We start from the raw sequence: 23,086 nt of genomic DNA, 5'->3' as shown, positions 1-23,086 counted from the left end.
GCCAAAACTTATGAATGGGCCATAGAGGGCCAACCATTTGGTAGGAAGTGAGCGGGGTGAGGGTGGGGGGGAACTCACAATTGTATCAAGTGTGGGGATTTCTAGACAGTGGGGGCAGTCATGACTCCCCTGGATCCGCCCCTGAGTATAAATACAAATATTTACAATGCAGAACCTTATATTTTGAATGTATTTGCACTGTACATATTTGTATTTGTACTCTTTCCAAACTGAGCCTTGGAAGAAAACACCCATACTTGTGACAGTGATCCCGTTCCGGGTGTTCCATTTGGGGTTGACCCTACACCTCCTCCAGTGCTGATCCTACTAAACGACCACCGATCCGGCCCGTGTATATTCATTGACAGACACCGGCTCCTCCTCCAGTTTCTACCTTGTCTGCGGATTCTATTGTTGCTCCTGTTCCAAAACCTTTAGGACTTGATCTTCAAAGGTAAACATAGTTGTACCCTTCATCCAATTTTCAATTTTGTTTCAGTCTCTCGCCTTTCCGCTTCACATCGCCAGTTTGTTTCACTATTGTCATCTATTTCTATACCTAAGAATGTCCAAGAGGCTCTTAGCTCACTTGGGTGGCGGCAAGCAATGGAGGAGGAACTCTCTGCCCTTCAGCATACTCAAACGTGGGAGCTCACTACTCTTCCTCCTGGTAAGCATGTTGTGGGCAATAAATGGGTATATACTGTTAAATACATACCGGATGGTAGTGTGGAGCGTATAAAGACCAGACTTGTTGCTAAAGGTTATTCACAGTTGTATGGGGTGGACTATATGGAGACCTTCTCTCCAGTGGCTAAGATTGGCTCTGTTCGTGTCTTAATTTCCCTGGCAATTATGTATGAATGACCCTTGTTTTAACTTGACATTAAAAATGCCTTTCTTCATGGTGACTTTATGGAGGAGGTATATATGGAGCAACCACCTGGGTTTGTTGCTCAGGGGGAGGATGGTAAGGTGTGCAGATTGAAAAAGGCAATTTATGGGTTGAAACAATTGCCTCGTGCTTGGTTTGGGAAGTTTAGTGAAGTGGTGAAGAATTTTGGAATGAAACAATGCTCGGTTGACCACTCGGTGTTCAGCTATGATTCAGAAGCCGGAAAGATTCTATTAGTGGTCTATGTGGATGATATTGTCATAACTGGTAGTGACAAATTGGGGATCGATAAACTAAAGTTTTTCTGCAAAATCATTTTTAAACAAAAGACCTTGGGACATTGAAATATTTCTTGGGTATAGAAGTTGATAGATCAAAACAAGGTGTAAACCTGTGCCAAAGAAAATATGTTCTTAATCTACTGAATGAAACAAGACTGTTAGGTGCAAAACCGATTGAAACTCCCATGGAGCCAAATGCTAAGTTGAGCAGTGATACAGGGGAAATATTTGATGATCCTGGAAGGTATAGATGGTTAGTGGGGAAGCTGAACTATTTGACTATCATGAGATCAGACTTTTCCCATGCAATTAGTGTGGTGAGCCAATTTATGCAGAACCCTCGGATACCTCACTAGGATGCAGTTCTTAGAATTGTAAGGTACCTGAAGGAAGCTTAAGCCGTGGGTTATTGTACAAACTAGGAGGAAGACTTGAGGTAATTGGGTATACAGATGCAGATTGGACAGGCTCTGTGTCTGATAGAAGATCTACTACAGGTTACTGCACATTTCTTGGAGGAAATCTTGTGACATGGAAGAGTAAGAAACAAACGGTTGTGGCAAGAAGCAGTGTTGAAGCCGAATACAGAGCCATGGCACACACTACATGTGAATTAGTATGACTAAGGAATCTCCTACAAGAAATCAGGTTCTCCATAGATAGACCTATGAAATTGTACTGTGACAATCAAACTGCACTCCACATCTCATCTAACCCTGTTTTTCATGAGAAAACAAAGCACATAGAGATTGATTGCCACTTTGTGAGGGAGAAGGTCCTTATTGGAGAGATAAGCACAAAACATGTGGGCTCAGGTGATCAATGGGCAGATTGTTTACAAAAGGCTTAAGCTCAGGGAGAGTGAACTATATATATAACAAGCTGAGATTATATGACATATATTCTCCAGTTTGATGGGGAGTGTTAGAGCTAGCCGAATAAGGGTAGATTAGTCATTTTATTTCTGTTAAGTTATGTGCTTATGTGGTAGTTTTAATAGAGACTTCCTGTCCCATACTTAAGTGGGCGGCAGTTTAGTCTTTGTACAACTAATTAGAGGCTAATTCATATTAGGGTCGACCGATAGGGTTTAGGCTTTGAAATTCGACTGTTCTTCTTCTTCTTTCTCCCTTACTCTCTACTGGTTCGAACTACTTAAACACAACTGTCAAAACAAGAACAAATCATTTTATAACAGAACCAAAACAATGATGACAAAAAGTTAAAGATGACAAATTCATCAACCCTGGCACAGCTAATGATTGGAACTTCCCAAAGATGGGAATCTTAAGTTCTTATAAAAACAGAAACCCATGCAACCAAACATGGAGCTTGAAAGACATCCATCATGCATGCTTTAAAAAAAATGGCTAAAATTTATCTATATTTAACAACATAGTTATAATTAAGAATATTGAAGTGAAGCAAACCTGTGCCAGAGATAATGATATATGGCCCCATTTTCGCTGGAAGGTGGTTGGATCTAATGCAGATTTTGGATTAACCTTTAAAGGTGGTGTCAGTGGCACAGGTGGAGGTGCAGGTGGTAGACCTAAACCAAGTAGGTCATCAATGGCTAAGCTAGACTGTGAAGCAGGAGTTGGAAAAGCTGGGCTGGGATATGTTGGTTCTGGTTGTGTCTGTGAAGCAGGAAGAGAAATGGAACCATCATATACAGGAGCACTGTATGCAGAACCATTATTACTAGGAGCTCTGTTTTCTTCCTTCTCAGAGGTGCTAAGCAGCCTTGATCGACCCAAGGCAGTTACGCTGGGGGTGTTTGAATTTGCTTTCTGGGGGTGATTTCTTATCACTCCTGTTGTAATTCTTCCAATCTTATTCTTAATGAATTTTCTTTTTTATTTTTCTTCAAAAAAAATTCCACATTTTGGCAAGGAGACTCTTAAATTTTGTGCAAACCACATAACCACTGTTGAACGGAAAATTGAAGTAGCTTTTCAGAGATGAAAATTAGGGAGTTTAGGCATGTTTTCAATTAGAAAATTAAAGATGCAAGTAATAGGCCTAAGACTATTCAATTTTGGGTTCATTGAGATGCAACTAATTGGCCCATGATTTTAGTACAGGTTGTTTGGCATTCTGTTTTATTGATGCTGACCACCAAATCAGGGCACCGGATGCTATCGAGAAAAATATCAAATGCTAATAATATATACTTGTTATAGTTTCAACTTTTCCTTTCCTTTTTCAAAATAGGTACTATTTTATAAGAGTTCCCAAAGTTCACTTTTCTCTCTTGGAATACAAGAGTATAAGTAAACAATTAGCATAATATAGAAACTGAACTTCAACAAAATAGTAATATATGCACCCCTTAACAAAGAAAAGCAACTAACACAACATGTTCAGACAAATTACTCTGGTATATCCAACATGATTGGTTTGAACAGCTGTTAAGAAATAAACATTTGGTTGAAATAGCTTTTGTTTCAACAGTTGCTAGTTTCACAAAATTCATCAGTATTTATCAGTGAATGGACTTGTCGGAATGAATTATGCCGATATGAACTACAACAGTCATAAAGGCAGCTAGAACCAATTTTAATCTACATTAAAATATGCTAAAAATTTGGAAATATATGAAATAAGTAGGTCATGTGACAAAAAAAAAAAGACCTAGAGAAGGTTTTGGACTTGTATCAGAATTTAGTTGTGGCGCCTATGGCTGTATCTAGGTCTTCAAAGAGTAATAGTGGTTGTGGCAGGGGAGGAAGAGAGCTGTGTACTGTGTAGGTGCTCCCTGGTGTGCAATGTAGCTGGGGGTCTGGTTCTGCATTTCTTTTTTTTTTTCGTATACCAAGGGCTTACCATTACCTTCTTTGTGTAGTCTTCCTTTGTTTCAGGGACTTCAAAGGCTTCTGTTCTGGACTCCAGACTGTCTCATCTTTGTGTATTTTCTTTTCTAATTCATTTTTTTTTCTTTCTTGACTATAAAAACAACTTTTTCTCTGACAACAACTCAATTACCTCTGCAGAATGCTCATCTTCCCAGTTTTCAACAAGACTTTCCAAAATATATGGAACATCAGACATGTCCAAAGATTATTTCCCCAACATCCATCTGAGAGCTGCCTTCGCCTTCGGTTCTTGAACATTTTTACTGCTGATATTCCCAACAACTGCAATGCAATCATGACTCCATTGAGGATATTTCCTCAAAAGATCTTTCACAAGTCCCTGAATAAGAAAATTCCATAAGAAAGTAAACAAGATCATATGAAACTGAAAAACCGTATGTTTGAAAATCGCATAAACATCCATGACATTATACTTTTTTCTCTTCAAAGCTTCAAAATGAGATAATATTTTCCACATTGAAAACCTATCCAACTAGCAGAGAAAAGAACAAAATAATCACCCGAGTTTCTGCAGTCACATAGTCTTTCTCCATCTCTAGAAACTGAAGAAGCCTGTCAACAATTGCATTCACATCATACTGCTGAAGTGCAATTTTACCAACAGCGTGAATTGACTCTCTTGCAATGGACACATCAATGTTTGCAACATATTCGCATAATTCCGTCACTGAAATGGATTCAATCAGATCATGCAACAGGCATACATGAAAATCTATCAATAAAGAATAATGCTTTTGAAAAAGAACAATGCTTATGACCAAAGTAGGAATCACCAAAGAGGAAGGATAGAAAAGAAAATTTATAGCATAGATTGAAATGGTTCGGTCACCAAATGCATATGTATTACTCTCATTTGCCACTGCAGTCAGCATTTCAAGTTTCAGTTTCTTAACATAAGGACCATTGTACTGGCAATAGAAGTGTTTGTAGTCTGAAGAAAATAGAATAGGCGCACGCATCACCAAGAGATGCTGGTGGCTTATTACTGCATAAGATAGTTCTTGACTTCCAGAGCTCAGTAGGGTGAGCAGAGGGGCTTTTATGCGCTCATATACCTAAAGGCACAAAAACTTCCCATCAAAGAGATTATAGCAATATAATAATATAATTCTAGGCATACGAGTAGTCACCATGACAGCAAGCTGAGGAACCAAGTCAATGCCAGGGAAGCACCCCATAGAAGGGTGAATTTGTTATACCCCTTATTATAACTATGTCCTGAACACGAAATTTATATGACAGAGAAACTTCATACCAAGCATTTAAACAATAGATGATGCAAATATATTCCTTATCCAAAGATGATATTCTTTCATGTCAATAAACAACTTTTCTCTTCATGGTTTTTTCAGATTTTTATCTTCACGACCAGTAACAAAAATTATTTATTTAAAGAAAAACAAGGAAGAGATAATATGGAAAGGGAAAACATCCTAAGACAAAGCAAGAAAGCTCCCAAAACCATAAATCAAACAAGAATAAGGTCAAATATTACTGTTGGGAAAATGACTGCCCAGAACAAAACTGGGATCTCTGGGCACCATATTTGGTCACAAGGATATGCCCCTTCAGATGTGGTAAGGGAGTCCACACATACATCTTTTCTCCCCTCAGATTGTAAAACCACCAACTATTACAGAAAAGTCAAGCTCAGTGAGGTAGGTGCTCAATGATCAACCTCTCAGAACCTAGTAAATTAGAGAATTTAATTCCTGGAAAAGAGTTGTGATCTCCCCTCTGCTGATGTATACATATATGATAAGTAGCCTGTAGAACCAGAGAGCTGTCAAAATGGAGATTGGTAGGACCTAGGCCAGGATGACAACAAGAGAAAGCAAATGTAAAATAGATGGAGTGAACATTATTTTTAAGCAGCCAGATGGCACAAAGTTTCATGACAACTTGACATGTAAGCTAGGATTAAACCAACAACCTCATTGTTGCAGTGTAATACATTTGTCAAAATTTGAATCAAAACTCAACAATAAACACCATTTTGTATACAACATCAGACAAATTCCAACACTCCCAACACAATACCCACTCAATTCTTTTAGTGTGTATGTCAGCAACCAATGGACCTGTTGATGTCCTAGCAACATAGCCAACACTGGCCCATATTTCTGAAATTGAACACAAACAGTTAAAGGTTGTTGTGCAAGTATGGTAGTTTTTGTTTTTCTTTTTTTCATTTTTTTGAGAGGTAGCTGTTTTGTTCAAAAAGGCAAAAAGGTGGAGGGGGATGTACAAACAGCACAAACAAAACAAAGCAATTAAAAACCACCCAACTTAAGGGGGCAAAGTGCTTGCACTACACAAAAAATTCCTATCCACCCCAAATTTAGCGAAAAGGCCCGCAATTGAGTTCAGCTCCCTTGGAATCCATCTAAAACCACAAAAGAGAGAAGAAATTTCAGAAATCTCATTAAGTGACCCAGCCTCCAAGGGCACTTATCCGCATGTTTGGCCCATTTAATAACACTCCTAGAGTCCCCCTTGATGAGAATAGAGTTCACCTAAAGGGATCTAACAATTCTCAGACCAGTCACCAATGCCTTGACTTCAGCTTCAGACGCATCCACAGCACAAACAGGACCACTGTAAGCCCAAATCACAGAGCCCCCTCTGTTTAGAATAACTCCCCCAATGCTAGCCGCAGGAGGCTGACCAGATAATGATCTGCAGCTGTCATCAAACATCAGGAAGAAATCTAGCACTGGCCTAAGAGTGAGGAGGTGACTAGGCTGATTTTCAGTGTGGGAAGAGTATAGAATCTCTAATAAATTTCTTTCAAGATCAGCATACTGATTTTCAGTGTGAGAAGAGTATAGAATCTCTTATAAAAAAAACAAAAACATCGTTCCAAGAAAACAATTCCATGCACGAAATTCTTACATAATAACCAAAAAAATGTAGTTTCACATGTTACATGCAACAAATATTTCCACAATCTTTACTTCTCAAAAAAAGTGTTTGCAATTTTTTCAGAGAGAGAGCACCTTTTGATAAAATTTAGCCATTTTTTTATAGCGTGCATGATGGATGTCTTTCCAAGCTCCATGTTTGGTTGCATGGGTTTTTGTTTTCGTAAGAACTTAAGATTCCCATCTTTGGGATGTTCCAATGATTAGCTGTGCCAGGGTTGATGAATTTGTCATCTTTAACTTTTTGTCATCATTGTTTTGGTTCTGTTATAAAATACAAATACAAATACAAATATGTACAGTGCAAATACATTCAAAATATAAGGTTTTGCATTCTACATATTTGTATTTATACTCAGGGGCGGAGCCAGGAGAGTCATGATTGCCCCCACTGTCTAGAAATCCCCACACTTGATACAATTGTGAGTCCCCCCCATCCCCACCCCCACCCCCACCCCCCTCACTTCCTACCCAATGGTTTGTCCTCTATAGCCCATTCATAAGTTTTGGCCCCTAATAAAAAATTTCTGGTCCGCCCATGTTTATACTCCTTCCAAACTGATATCTGGCCTCTACGGTTTGTCTTCCCTCGCGATGCATGAAAAACAAAGGACAAAAAAGAAGTTATTGTAAGCCATGATCCAAATGAGAATTGCAGCATAGGCAAAGCTTCTCTCTTTTGGGGGACATAACACAGAAGAAACTTCTCTGTCTTATCAATTTTTCTGTGTTTTTGCTTTTATTTTATTGATGGTTGATGAGGATTCTTGATTTTTCTATGGGGATGGGACATCTAATGTAATCGCATTTTCTTGTCCTTAACTCTTATCTGGTCATTTCTTGGTTTGCCATCACTGGTCCATGGTCATTTGGGTTTGTAAGCGTCTGTGAACCTTACAAACTACAAAGGAATGTCTCCGCCGGAAATTATTGTAATCGCAGTTCAATACTGGTTGCTTGTACCAGCATGCACCTCCGCCGGAAATTATTGTCACAAGACTGGTTGCTTTATCTTTTTAAGTTCGGCCATCAATTTTGTTAATATCAAGAAATCAACATGAGCTTGCTGTTCAATACTCCAGAATCTAGATGCAATCATGTTTACATGACCGCCTGCTTTTTTAAGGCTAAATACTTCATGTCAGGCATCGTTTTCAAATTAATTTCTAAAAACATTTGTGAACATTTACCTGAGATGCAAGCAAAGAGAAAAAAAAAGTGCAGCCTTGTTACATTACCATTGTTCTGCTTCCAGAAGAGTGTAATCAACCTGATTAAACAGAGAAAGAAAAGCACAAGGAAAGGAGTTTGAATATGTGAAATGAAGAATACTAAACAATTTGCTTAATATTCATGTCTCTTTTGTGTACAGAAAATGGGAACAAATTTGGAAAGAATATGTGCACAATGCCAAGAGATAAAAGATTGTGTAGAGTAATGCAAACAGATCATTTGGAGATGCAATGAAAATGGACTTATGTAGATGTGCCCTGTTATTCTTGAATTTTGAAGATTGATACAAGATGTTAATGAAATGATTTCAAGCATCTTTGTAAATTCGAGAATTGATCCCATCTCATTGTGATAATGATTTAAGGCCTGCCTCTAAATCTTCCAAGGTAATAGTGGGTAAACCATCTGTCACTACAATCAAAATCAAGCCTAAGATCCAAATTCTCTCTGACATTGACAAACATTGGATCCACTAAACCCCGTTCACCTCTTGCCGCTGTTTTACTGTTGTTCCTCTCTCTATTAGTTCTGTGATTGCGTCCATGCTACATGATTGATGTAATTTGAAACAATAAAGTGGGCTCTCCTCTACTTGATTTTTCATTTTAAGATGAAGGATCTGAGCTAGTACTTCAGAGCTGAAGTCACGGAAGTAGAAGAACTTGGTCACCCTTCTACAGAAGCCTTCATTAGAGGAGATTACACATTTCATTGGCTCACTGTAGCCAGCAAATATAACAACAACCTTTCCACATCCATCATAGACATGATCTCCTCTAAAGCCTCCAATCCATAGTCCTTGTCATCAGTTTTTTGCAAGGGTATCAACCGATAGGCTTCATCCACAAAAACAATTCCTCCTGCTGCTTCTTTTATCTACCAATTGATATTTTACAACTTAGTTTCCATTTGACTATTAAAGAATTCAAATCACAAAATTTGATGGCATAAATGGCGTACCTTTCTCCTTGTCTTTGGTCCTGTTTGCCCCACAAATTCTCCAACCAGATCAGTTCTTTGCACTTCCGTAACCTTGTCAGTAGGTAAAATTCCCACCATCTGCAGCAGTTTTCCAAGGAGTCTAGCTACCATGGTTTTACCTGACAGATATAATAGTGCTCTCAGTACCTAGTAGCAGTGACGACAATTTTGTTGCTCAAGTCTTCCCATATGTCAATGATGAATTACCAGATCAGATCATTAACTATTAATTAAAAAGAAAGTTACAATGTCAATAAATTCAGAGCACAATATACACAAGGACCATCATTCAAATATAACATTTTATGCTATGTTCAGTAATAGATGCCATACATTACTGGCCCAGTATAGCATGCCAGTCATGAGATGGTACCTGCAATTCAGTTAATATGATATGACAAGAATGCAAATTAAAACAAAAAATCATAAAATCCTAACCATCCATCTATATTTTTTCCTTTTTCTAACAATTCAACTTGAGATTAAAATGTATTCCAGAAGAGTCCATTGAGCAGGAGGATTACTAAGATTTGCAGAATGCTACAAGCCTCTCATAATCTTATATGTATCATATCCATATATGTCTTGTCCACCAAATTACCTGTTCCTGGATTGCCAAGGAATGCCATGTGAGAGACCTTCCGTGCAGCAACCTTAAGCCCTAGAGCTCTACGCTTCCCATCCATGAGCATTCCCTTTGCCCATTTACATAGTTGTTGCTTAAGTTCATTCAACCCCACGATGTTCAACAATTCCTGTTTAAGTTCAGCCATCTTAGCTTTTGTCTCACTGCATGCTTCAATGGTTCTGTGCTTGTGCCGCTCTTCAAGATACCAATGCAGGAGTTCTCGCAAATTCTTACTTTCTGGGCCTTGTGAGAGGTAATTTAGAGGAGTCATTCCCTCCTGTAGCATGTTTAACCAGTTCTTACTAAGTCTGTTTGAACATAAGCTGGTTGATAGTTCTAAATTGGATATGTAATATAAATTGAGCATACATTGTCCTCAACACTGCAATCAGCATTGTAATCAAGAAGCGTCTTCACAGTTAAACAATTGTCAGCCATGAGTGAGGACCATACAGCAAGATGCAAAGGGGTCATACCATTCTGCATTAATAAAATATGAACAGAAGAAGCAAATTTTAGCACACTTCCACATTCATTGAAACAGAACAAATAGGGAAAATAAGAAGGAAATGTACATTAGCTTTAGCCTCCACAGTAGCACCATGATGAAGAAGTAACCTTGCTGCTTCACTGCATCCATTCTTTGCTGCCAGGTGCAATGGAGTTTCCCCATACTGAGAAAGCCACATCTCGAACCATGAGATCAAAATTCAGAGAAAAGTCACTGTAGTTGATTTCTGGAAGCAGTTACCCACCATATTCATAGCTTCCAACTTGACCTTTTCAGGTCCTTGCCAATTGAGCAAAAAATTAACTATCTCAACATTATTGTAACCAGCAGATACATGAAGTGGAGTCTGCATTATCTGGCATATGAAATAGAAATAACTAAGAAGAGAATCCAAAAGGAGGAATTAGCTGTCCTATTCATTCAAAGATTCACCTAGAAGAATAAAACCATAGGAAAAACTGTGGATTCGATGTGGATTTTTTTCAAGCCAGATCCAAAATTGGCATATGAAAATTTCTTAGCAGAATTTAAAGCCTAACAAACAGAAAATCTGGAGTGGTACACAACCAGAAAATACATTAGCTTGTGAAGTATGACGTTTTTTGTTGTTTGTGCAACTTGTGAGTTGTGATTACAGAGCAATCAATGTTTTAAATGCATTGAGGCTATCTGAGGTGATGAATGATGAATCATAAAAATGCCTCGAGGATCGACTTTCCTCTTCACAGATGAAAGTGGTCAGTGGTCACATCTTCAGATGCTATATTTGTGTGTATGTGTTTTCAACATATTAATACTTGTTTATTTTACATTTAAAGCATTTTAATTTCTTATTAAATGGTTTGTAAGTATATGATGAGTTTCTCTAGTGCTCCTTACATTCTTGCAATCCATGTTTAAGCAATCATTATCATTATATATGATCTCCCTATATAAAAACATAAACATCTTTTTCGTATTTCTATACTTTTCCTCATTTTAATTCCATGCATTCTTGAGGAATTGAAACTTATGAGGCTTAAGCTTCAATGATCTAAAGGAAGGACCCACCCTTTCAGTTCACAGCTATGTGTTTCTAATTTATTATGTCAAAGATAAAGACAATGGGGACAGATAAGTACTGAAGCTTTGAGATTTAGTTGAAACATTTAAGTTAAAATCAAGCTCATAGAACGTGAGATTCATCTGCATTATCTTGTGCAGGGGAAAAAATGGAAACTGAAAATCATATGTAATTTCCAAAACACAAAGAGACAAAACCAAATTGAGGGCATTCGAGGACTTAATTGGTGAGCAAAACTAGATCCTACTAATGAAAGACAAATAGGAATAAGAGGTTTGTCTAATTCAGATAAAAGAATCACTTAAGGGTGGAGAGAAGTGAAAGATGAATCAAACAATCAATGCCTTAAAGAAGGCCTTACTGCTAGAAAATGAAAAAAAAAAGAATGATGCGTATTTAAAAGAAATGGGAAAATGATGGCAACTAATTTCTGAAGAAGAACGAACCTAGGAAACTACATAAACCCAGAACGCCAAAGAAAACAAGCAGTTCAGAATATCCCTCGAATCACAATTCAAAAACGATAAAAAGAGAAACAAAAGAAAACCGAATAGACCAATGCAAACGATATGCCCTTCAGATCTTTTCTCTATGATGTTCAACACAGCAAAGAAAACCTATAAGGAACCTAAAATTCAAAGACGAAACTGAAACATCAAACCTACAGAATGCGTCCAAATATTAGAATCTATAGTCATACGACCTTCAGAGTAAAACAATAAAGCAAGAACCCTCTTTAAAGAAACACAAAACAACGAATGCATAATAATTAATCAAAACCATAACATCCCCAAAAATTCAAAGAAAAGCAGCAGAGGCGACGGCAACATAAAAACCCATATTAGATCATCGCCTATAACAAATACACAAGAACCGAAAAGAAACAAATTCAAGAAATAAGAAAAGGAACGGCTAATGATCCATTTTTCGTACAATGTAAAACCATAGGCTGTTGAACAAAAAATGGGTTAGACTGTTAGAGAGAGAATGTATGTCATGTGTGTGAGGAGGAGAGAGGGAGCAGAGAGCATACGACGGCATTTGGGGCGTTGATAAGTGACGGGTTTTCTTGGAGCTTAGTCTGAAAGGCGAGAAGATCGCCCGACTACGCACAGCTATGGATGGTTGTAGGTTTGGCAGATGCAAAGCTTTGATCTTGAGGCGACCGCATCTCTCTGGGAGAAGAAGAAGAACAAGAAGCAAGAGAGGGAGAGTGATGTTGGTCAGCAAGTTTTCTTTTTCTGGTGTCGGGTCGTAACGTGCTCATACTTTCAAGACGACGACGACCCCCGAGTTGCAGGGTGTCTTATAAGTCTTAAAAACCGTCTCCCGCGTTCTGGCGGCATTTCCAAACTGCTACTGAAATCCTAAAAACCGGACCAAGATGTGAGGGTCAGAGGCTCTTCTAACTAGGGGTGCAAGACTGCAAGTTGGGCGGGCCCAGCCCGAAATTTTCCTCGGGCTGGGTTTGGCCCAATAAGTCGGACTTGTTGAGCCTTTAGGTAGCCCAAACTCGGTTCAAGTATATATATTCTACATACATATGTATGTATGTAGAGCGGGTTCATTGGCCAACCCGGGCCCGATCCCAACCCAAGAACATCAAATTACAGTGCGGATCAGACTCGGGTTGAGGCCTTGGGGAGATTGGGCTTGACCTTAATATGGACTTGGACCTTAAGCCCAAATTTTAGGATTGGGCCTGAATTAACCATAAACCCGCCCCAAATTGCCCAACTTGCACCCTGTCGCTAACTGTACCTGAGTTTGTCAGATGGAATTCTTTCATTTGTTACTCTACAAAAAGCCCAAGCCCAGACCGGGCCCAAATTCAAGCCCAACCTGTCTAACCCAGTACCAGCCCGAAGTGAAAATTGACATATTCTGGCTGGTCAATTAGGCTCAAGTGGACCTATTAGGACCAATGTACTAAAATGCTGCATGAACTTGAACTTGTTTACTATCATTACTTTAAACCTTTGAGGGGGTGTTCTTTTTTCGGATTTTGAGAGGGGGCAAGGTTGGTCAATGGAATTTCGGTTTTCATTGACCAAGAATCCTATGTTCTTTTTTCAGATTTATGTGGGGACTAGAGAAAGTTTATTTTCTTGGGTATCGCTTACCCGGGAAAGTGATACCCACCTCCTAGGTGGATAAATAACCTTCCCACTTTGAGGGAAGCTATCAACGCTTGAATGGGACAAAAATGCTCTTTTTAATAATAGATTTTTATGGGTAAAATAATCATTGCCTTATTTACATGAGAAATAAAAGAACATGAATAAATACACTTACATAAGTAACTACATTTACCTGAATAAATAACTTACCCAAAAGCGAACAGAACCGAAATAGGAATTTTGTATGTTTTATATGCATATATGCAATTCAACACGAGTAATTGAACTAAATTCAAGCCGGTCTCGAGCTACCTAATGCTAGGCTCAAGCTCAATCATAAAAATGGAAAATCTCGGGATTTGGGCCTTGCTCAGCCACTGCAAAAATGCGGGTTGAATCGAAGTAGGCTCAGCCCGACCAAGTTGCACCTTTAGTCAATTTAAGCCTTACTGTAGAAAATATTACGGCAATAGTTCTAAGCTTCTAATAAATACAGGTAATAAACTGCTAGAGCTAGTTGAGGTTGAAATGGAAAGCACTCTTCTGAGTTCAAATGTCAAAGTCAGACAGCACAGATACTATTCTCGACTTTGACCATAAAGATAATTACAGTCCTATCCCTCTAATATATTTTCTTGGCAGTTGGCACAGATGCCAATAAGTAGATTATACAGGTGGTCCACCATAAATTGAATGATTAATTTAATACAAAATGAATTAATAATTTTCTTATAATAATTATTAATTATGATAATAAATTGTAATTATTAAAATTAATAATTTTATTTTATGCAACAATAACTAACAACATTATTTATTTTATTGATACTGGTTAATAATTAGAATTCATAAATCATGAAAATTAAACTTAGCTTTTTGGGGTTGAGTTGGGTTCTATTTAAATTTAATTTCTTCACTCTTTTTGTTTTTTTTTCAAAAAGAATATTTTCAACTATGGAATTAATATATATTTATGAACACAAATATGAGTTCACATGGCGCACCCACTGTGCCCCACAACACATCCTAATTATGTATTGGGAACATCTTCCAATGACAAATATGGGAGATGTCCCCAATGCACGCTGAGATGTGCATGCAGGGTGCCTGTCAAGGAGTTCACATCTGTGCCCCACAAGGGGGTGCCCTACAATGTCCCACAGTGCATCTCAGCCGTGTATTGGGAATATCTCCCGATAATAATACCAGACCCAATGATATCATCATCGGGAAATGCTCCCAATACAAGGCGGGAATACACTGTGGGATGTTGTGGAGCGCCCGGGCACACTCTGTGGGACATTGATGTGATTTCAACAAAGCTATGCATATGAATGTATAATTTGTATTATTTGAACATATAATTTGTATACTACAATCTAAACCTCAGATGGTTTGGAATATTGGATTGCCCAAGGCTTCAACCAAAATCCAACGGTTAATTTAAGATGATACTCGTATAGATGTTTATTTTGATCCTTCGGTCCCAACCATCAGACGAGGCATTCCTTCCACCTTGCATCAATGGGTTACGAGTAATATCAAAGTAAGTCATTTTCTTAACCCAATGGAACATGGAATCTCTCTCTACTTCAAAATTTATTTACCCATGATTCAATTGAGCATATTATACAAATAACACCATCCACCAGTGTTGACAAGCCAATTTGGAAGAGAAATAAGTTGAGTACTAATACCGTGAAATCTGCATACTAGACTTTTCTCAATCAAAATCCATCTTCTTCTGCCTCCTCCTTTAAATGGTCATTAATTTGGCAAACCAAAGTGTCCTTTAAGTACCAAGTGTTTGCATGGAGGCTCTATGGGGAGGAGTCCCCACAAGAAGTAAGTTGAGACAATGGAATAAAAATGCAGAGGTATGATGCATTTTTTGCAGTCATGAAGAGGAGAGTGTTTCACATCTATTTTTCAAATGTGACTTTGCAAGAGCTGTTTGGTGTCAAGCCCAACTTGGTATAAACCCAATATAGTGAATGATGAGCACCCACAACAACTTATTTCGGATTGGCTTCAGTCACTTGGGAAATCTTTTAATGTAGATATCAGATTATGCTTTTTGTCCAAATTTCAGGTATGGGAGGCACGCAATAAGAAGTTTCATCTAAACAAGGATGTGAATTCCGTTTCTTTGGTGGACAAAGCAAATGAAATAATTGTTGATTCATGTCTCATTCTTTGTCAAGACAAATTAAAGGCATTGTCCCTAAGCTCAATAACTGAGAACCATTATCTAGTATTCACTGATGGATCTTATGATCAACATGCAAACAATGCATGCATTGGTTTTGTCATCAAGAAATCTGATGATAGGCAGATCATTGCAGCCTAAGGATCAGCCTACAGAGCCATTAATGGTTATGATGCAGAGCTTCGTGCAGTCATCAAGGGTTTAGAAGCTGCTATAGCGTTGCAATGCCAATCAGTGCGAGTTTTCTTGAATGCTAAAGTAATAGTAAAAAAGTTAACCTTCTAATAATGGAACGTACATGGATTAATCAAGTGCATTTTGGACGGGTCTTGCATCTCTAAAGTCAGTTTAGGGATTTAAAATTCATTTAACACTTTAGCTCATCTTTTAACTTATTATGCTTGTAAGTATCAAAGGCACTCTACTATGTGCATATTACCTTGTACTACTTTACTCACAATATAATTTAATCACCACTCTTTTGCTTGAAAAAAAAAAACTCAACCTAACCTTTTCAACTTGAATTCAAGCTAACCTATTATGAATTGAAGATTAGATTCAGTGCTCACAAGAGTGTATTTACACCATTCTTACAGTCTTTCATATTCATACATTGGGAATATCTCCATACTTGTATGCTTTTTTTTCATGGGGAGATATTCCCAATACAAGGCTGCAAGTGATTGCAAAGGATGTGAGCATGGTCTTGTGAAGACTAAATCCAATTTTTCCGAATTGCATTTCTATTTGGTATGACTCTTTGAGAATGAATCATTATGGGTTAGATCCAATTGACACCCCCACTCCCCACACCAATCCCATAGCACATTGGAAGTGTGCATTGGGAATATCTCCCCATGAATGATATGCAGTTGCAATGTGCTGTGGGGTTGGTGTGGGGAGCAAATCTGAATTTGAGTTTGGAATCTGAGCATAATGATTCCCAATGTGCCAAGTGGCTCAATTGGTAAGGTATTTGACTGGTTGTAGTAGAGACTTTGTGATCGAACCCCCTGCATCAGGATTGTGACCTTAAAGGGGTAATAAAAAAGGGTTTGAGAAATAAATAACCCCATTTTATTGGAAATGAAGTCATTTTTCTATCTAGATGATGGGTCAATGGTTCAACCATTTGTATTAAAGGAGTCAATCCATGATATCATAAATTAAATAATAAAAATATAAAAACTTACATAAATTTGCAAAAAAAAATACAGACACGTCTCCAACCAATGACCTGACTGAATCAAATGCGTCAATGGATCAATTAACTGGCCAACAGTTTTTTGCTGATGAACAGGTTAGAGGTGAAAACGGATCCAGAAATATAGCCTGGTGATGAATCAACTGGTCTGTCCAACTGAATGAAATCACTGCTATAGTGTTATAGTCAAGGTTCAAATTTTCGTTACATATCTTTAGTACTGTTCCTTTTCGCCATTCCGGAAATGTATCGTGTCCGTATCGGTAACGTTTCGGTGAGTATCGGCCTATTTCGGTGCTGTATCGGCCGATATGAGCTGATACAGTGCAATTTTACTGTTGAAAAAAAAAAAAAAAAACTTCATTCGAAAGAGGGCTTCTAAACCCATTTTAGAAGCCTTCTTTCTTCCCAAAACCCTCTAGAAACCTTTATATCATTCTTGGAGAATGAAATCTAGCCAAAACCCACCAAAACATCCACAAATTTCCAAAATCCAACAAGTTTTTCAAAATTGTTAAAAAATGAGCGAAAATATGTATGCTTTTTCAAATTTTTTACAATCTCAGTCAATGTTTTTGTGTTTTTTTAGTTTGGATGCTTAGAAACTTCTTTGTGTATGTTGATATGTTATTCTTGTGCAAAAAATCCCATTTATTTTGCTCCTATATGTAGATCTTTGTGAATATTTGAAAATTTTCTAGAATATTAAAAATCTGAAAGAAATGAAAATTTTAGTTTTTTTTTTGTGATCTACCTCTAAATATTGATTATGTTGTAGATCTATGGATAATTTATCATGTCCATAGATCAATTTAAATTTCTTCTAAATAATTGTTTTTTTATTTTTTTTAATTTTTAGAATAATATATAATATATAGATAATTTCTTCAGTTTTTTTGTGATCTAACCCTATAGGTTGAGTATGTTGTAGAGCTAATAATGACATCAATATATTGAAATATCATATGAAAATTTTAATTTGTTTTTTATTTTTAAATTATAAATATTTATTTATCTCTACTTTTTTACTATGATAAAATTCTAATAATAAATATTTACAATAAATATATGGATGATCTATTATGTTCATAAACCCATTCAATTTTTTTGTTACATATTTACTTTTTAAATTTTAGTTTAATTTTAGAATAAAACATGCAAAATAATTATTTCAATAAAAATAAATAATTATTTAGTTTTTAGAATGAAATATGAAAAATAAGTATTTCATCTATTATGTCCATAAATTCATTCAAATTTTCTGTTACATATTTACTTTTTTTTTTTAATTTTAATTTAATTTTTATAATAAAACATGAAAAATAATTATTTGAATAAAAATAAATAATTATTTAGTTTTTAGAATAAAACATGCAAAATAATTATTAATTTTAGAATAAAAATAATAGATGTCCATGGAGCCATTCAAAAAAATATTTGTTTAATTTTTAGAATAAAACATGCAAAATAATTATTTGAGTAAAAATAAATAATTATTTAAAAAATACAGAAAAATGTTTGATTCAATAATTAAAAATTTTACATAATTATTTGATTCAATGATTGTTAATTGCTTAAATGTATTAGATAACACTTGGAAAAATGTTTAAAACAATTAAAAATATTTTTTAGTAATATTTAAATATACAAAAATAAAAGGCATTGATATATTTCACATGATAATCTATAATTTGAATGTGAAGATAATTGTGGCCTCAAAAATATGAAAACAGTTATTATTTGTTTAATTGGATATTTGTATTAGATAATAATTGAAAAAAATAAAAATTTTTGTAATAACAATTGAAATTTAATTTACTAACACATTAACACTTAAAATTGGATAATTTATATAATAATTGAACTTTTATGTGATTTATGATTTCATGTAAAGTTTTAACTTTTAAACATCATAATGGGATTCAAATGTTGAATTTGTAAATTATAATAGATTTAAAATTTGAAGTTGGAACTGAATTAACTATTTTATTAATTAGTATGTTTTTGTTCCCGTTTGTTGATTATAATATTTTTTTTTATAAACCCATTAAAACACGTGATTTTATGTATAAATAGCTCATTTAAGTCTTATATTTAGTGATATTTATGTTTATTTATGATTTATTAGAGTATTTATAGCATTTCCATGTGTTTTCATGCATATCTTAATTTTTTGTCCGTATCCATGCGTATCCAAGATGTATCCCGATACGTCTCTTAAATTTACCCTTTCGATACACATAATATTTCTGATACTTTGAACCTTGGTTATAGTTAAATACATCAGATGGAATTGGATATACTTAGATCCAAATTTGATTCAAATCTTTCCCCTAGTTCAAATTAGACAGGTCAAATTCAAATACTGAGTTCTGTTAATCAATTATACTAAATTGATGAGAGTGTTATATATTATTAGTACGTATGGGATATAGAGTGAGTTTATATTCAGCAAACAATCAGATCAAATTCTAATTACCTTGGATAAAGAGATAGCATTTGTAGTTCTACATTTATGCTTGTCAATAGTGGTTTCGGTTTCTTTGTCAACGAGGGAAGTATATCTGTTAATGGGCCAGGTAGCCTCACAGACTGGTCCTGCCTGGCCTGTTTTTCATTGAGCTTGGACAAAGTTTTAGGCCATAGGCTTGGCCTCGGTTTCAAAGCATTAGGCCTGATTATTTTTTAATCGAGATCGAGTTTTCTCAAATAAACTCAGCTTGATAATATTATATATAATAAAAATATAATATATACTAATATATATTATATTATATATATATATATATAGCTAATATATTATAATATGTTTATCAAGATTGGGCTTCAAGCTTGGGCTCAGGTTTTGTTTGTCATTTTGGCCTTATTTACATCTTGGTAAGCTATTTATCTAAGTAAATGCATTTATTCGGGCAAAAAACATTTGCTCGGATAAGTGAATTTACCAGAGATTTTTTTTTTAATTTTTTTAGATAAAGTTGTATAATAACAGTTTTATCCAAAAAATAATAATAATATTATTGAAGGAATAATATTATCTCATCATGTATTAACAATTTTTAATGTAAAATATATAAGTGATTTACTTAAATATCAGGAGTGTATTAATTGCCCAGATAAATAAATTAATTGGGAATTGTTAAGTATCAATTGCCAATTTACATGGGCTATTTGAAATTTGTTCTATTTATAAGATCCACTAAAATCAAAATATGGATCTGAATTTATTTCTTTTTTATTATGAAATCCTCCAAGTTACCCGCCCTCACTTCCCATAAAACGAATGAGGCCGTGATAAATAAGCAAAAGCCCGACCGAACCCAGCCAACCAGCCCGTGAACAAGCGCAGGTGTAAGGGGAAGTGCTCATTTATTTGGTACTTTTGGTTGTGTATATTTATCCTCATTTGTTTGGTTGAAAAGAAACACAAGGGGCTCCAACTTGCAATTGCAATTACTGCTACAATCCCGACCATATATAGAGCATTGCCCTTTCCCGCTGCTTAACAACAACTATAAAGCAATTATGAGATTATGGTTTTTCCAAGTGCACTGCACAACCCCTCACCTCTTTTTTTTTTTTAGAGTTATTTGTGATTGTTATTTTAATTTGGGGAAATTCTACTTAGTATTCGAATCATGGTTTTAAAAAATACTCGGAAATAGAACCGCTCTGATTACTGGTTTTTGGGTTAATGGTTCAATCATCTGGTTTGAATGGATAGTCCGTTTTGACAACAATAATTAAAAATAAATAAAAAATGGCCAAAACTATTGAGCGGGTCGATGGGTCAACGGGTCATTGACCGATTCAATGATTTTTTGCCAGGGACCATATTTAGGGTAAAACGGAACCGGTTGCCTAGAAGGTTCCCAGGCCTAATGGTCTGACCGTCTAGGTCAACAATGGTTTGAAAACCATGATTCGAACTTTTAAACGTGTCACTATAGCATCCAAACTTTCAAAAAGTATCAAGTTGGTCTTTACTGTTAATTGACCATCAATTATCTGATCACATGATGACATGTGCAACTTAAAATTTTTGAGAATGTCAAGATTACCCTTCAAAAGAAGACATTGTTCATTATCTTCTACCTTGAGACTGAACCGGTTAAGGTATTTGAGATTCTGGACTAATGAAGACACCATTCATTGTCTTCTACCTTTACATGATAGGCCCACCTCTAATTAGAACAAGAATGAAAGAGGGAGAAACGATGACACCTCTAACCAAAGCAGGAATGAGGGAGGGTGAAACGGTGGCATCCCAATTCCCATTTGGGATCAACCTCTTTCTTGTTCTAGAGGCCGATGGTGCATGTTACCGAGGAACAACAGCCCATGGATGAGCGTTGGTGGCCGGTGACAATGCTGCAAGATCAAGGCTACCATCAACAAATCCAGTCCAATTGACACCCCTAAATTAATTACTATGCTGTGCTGCCCATCTTCTTGAGGGGTGACCCGGTATCCACCCAATTTTAAGAATCAATCTCCGCTATAAATATAAATAAAGGGTTCCACCATGATACTGGAAAGATGTGATCCAAGAAAAGCTTTTAACCAAACAATCAATGTCATAAAAGGAGAGACCAAGCGGTATTCATTTAAGTTGGGGGATTTTGATTGACCAAAACTCTTCTGGTCTTCATACCCTTCCGGCATCAAGAAAGTATTATGAAAAGACTTGGGCGTCACGAGTCGAGATAAAGAGGAATAAGACATACTGACAGACACCAAGCCCTTCGAGTTCGGAATCTGCTATATTTCGTGGTTATGTTTTTCATTCCTACGATTTCATCTTATAATATCTTCTATAGTTCTCCTCGAAACAAATTTAAAATAGAAAATGGATTAGGTTTTTGAGTTCCTCTCTCATGGTTATAATGTAATTGTCAGCATAAGAACAACACTTTACTCTGTATCTGTATCTCTTATAGGCTTGAGCAGTCAGATTATCAAGTCATCGGCATCTATTTATTTGCTTATCTATTGTTCTAAATTCAATGAATATGAGAAAAGAAGACGAAAAGAAGAAAAAAAAAATTAGAAAACAGAATGTACCGGTGAAGGTGATGAGATCGGGATTCTTAGTCGAATCATGCGCTCAAGGAAGGCGGTTATGTTTGAGATCGGAGAAGGTAGCCACCTGTTCCAACAACATGTCCTCACAAAGTGTTGTTTTTCCATCTACATTTCTGACCTTCATCCGTTTCCTTTAAGTTTTGTCAATTATGTTAATAAAAAAATTATTTTTTCAATTTTGTATTTTCATCATTGGCATGAATATCTGAATCCATTACCAATCTGATATGGGAGGTAGTTACAGATTAGAGATTGGATATCATTTATAAGAAAATTAGATGATAGGTGAAAGATATTTTTGTACTTTTAAAAATATCTTTGTAATTATAAGCGTCAAATTAGATATCAATTTGACGCTTTTTAAAAATTTAGATATTACAGTGAAGACTGGATCTACTTCTCACACAGAGCATTTTGCACCGCGACCTTACACGCACATCCTACTATACATTGGGAACATCTCTCATATTTATAAATTATTATTCATGAAAGATGTTTCCAATGTATGGTGCATATACCTGTGAGGCGCCAGCCTGTTCCACTACTGTGACACATTTGAAAGTTAAGGTATGGATTTCACCTTTCACGTGAAGTCTGAAGAGTGCGAGTCCCCTGCACTTTTGTGTTTTTTTTTCCTACACATCTGGAACGGGCCATTCATTGCACGTGTAACTCGAAGTATTTAGACGGGTGAGAGAAGATTCCAAATTGTCTACGGTTCTACTCGTAAAATTTGCTGGCTGCTTGGCAGTTGGCACTTTCAGATTCGGCAGCTGACATGGCACAGTATATCCTGACTCCTGAGGGAGAGTTGTTGGGCATGATGGCTCCATGCTCTAGCTGCGAGTCTGCGACTTGTTGGGCTGGTTAAGTTACGGTCATAACTCTTACGGATGGATAAAGTTTGTGATACCAGTGGCCCAAGTTTGTTGATCATCTCATCTCTATTGCAAAACCCAAGAAACAAACAAACCACCCGCCCCTCCCCCTCTCTCTCTCTCTCCATATCCACTATCCATTATTACCTTACCTTTTTCTAATTCGAAGATATTTTCTGTGGGTCCTCCTCCTCT

General features: G+C 36.2%; 1 protein-coding gene and 1 pseudogene across 2 annotated transcripts; both read right to left on the bottom strand.

Annotated features, from left to right (window-relative positions):
- Window positions 1–3,842: 3,842 nt before the first annotated feature.
- Window positions 3,843–7,395, bottom strand: LOC148789620 (beta-adaptin-like protein A). The gene is made up of 2 exons (XM_088894028.1): window positions 4,556–7,395; window positions 3,843–4,374 (listed from the first exon to the last, which is right to left on the bottom strand). The coding sequence occupies exons 1-2, from the start codon at window positions 5,012–5,014 to the stop codon at window positions 4,240–4,242; spliced, it is 594 nt and encodes a 197-aa protein (XP_088750154.1). The 5' UTR covers window positions 5,015–7,395; the 3' UTR covers window positions 3,843–4,239.
- Window positions 7,396–8,438: 1,043 nt separating this feature from the next.
- LOC104592603 (uncharacterized) lies at window positions 8,439–12,757 on the bottom strand (annotated as a pseudogene). Its single transcript, XR_016079314.1, has 7 exons — window positions 12,429–12,757; window positions 10,577–10,687; window positions 10,397–10,495; window positions 10,191–10,301; window positions 9,795–10,098; window positions 9,173–9,312; window positions 8,439–9,088 (listed from the first exon to the last, which is right to left on the bottom strand). The product of XR_016079314.1 is annotated as an uncharacterized LOC104592603 (transcript).
- Between the last annotated feature and the right edge of the window lie 10,329 nt (window positions 12,758–23,086).

Source organism: Nelumbo nucifera, chromosome 8 (assembly GCF_055504915.1).
Source record: "Nelumbo nucifera cultivar China Antique chromosome 8, China Antique-T2T, whole genome shotgun sequence".
NCBI lineage: Eukaryota > Viridiplantae > Streptophyta > Magnoliopsida > Proteales > Nelumbonaceae > Nelumbo > Nelumbo nucifera.
Note: the sequence above shows the minus strand (reverse complement) of the source record. Positions and strands in the feature narration are given on the sequence as shown.

Excerpts from the sequence above, each read along its gene's own strand:
- LOC148789620 (XM_088894028.1), bottom strand. The coding sequence starts at position 5,014 with ATGCGTGCGCCTATTCTATTTTCTTCAGACTACAAACACTTCTATTGC. Across the intron at positions 4,375-4,555 it reads ATGTGACTGCAGAAACTCGG|GGACTTGTGAAAGATCTTTT; the intron begins GTGATTATTTTG and ends TTTCTTATTCAG.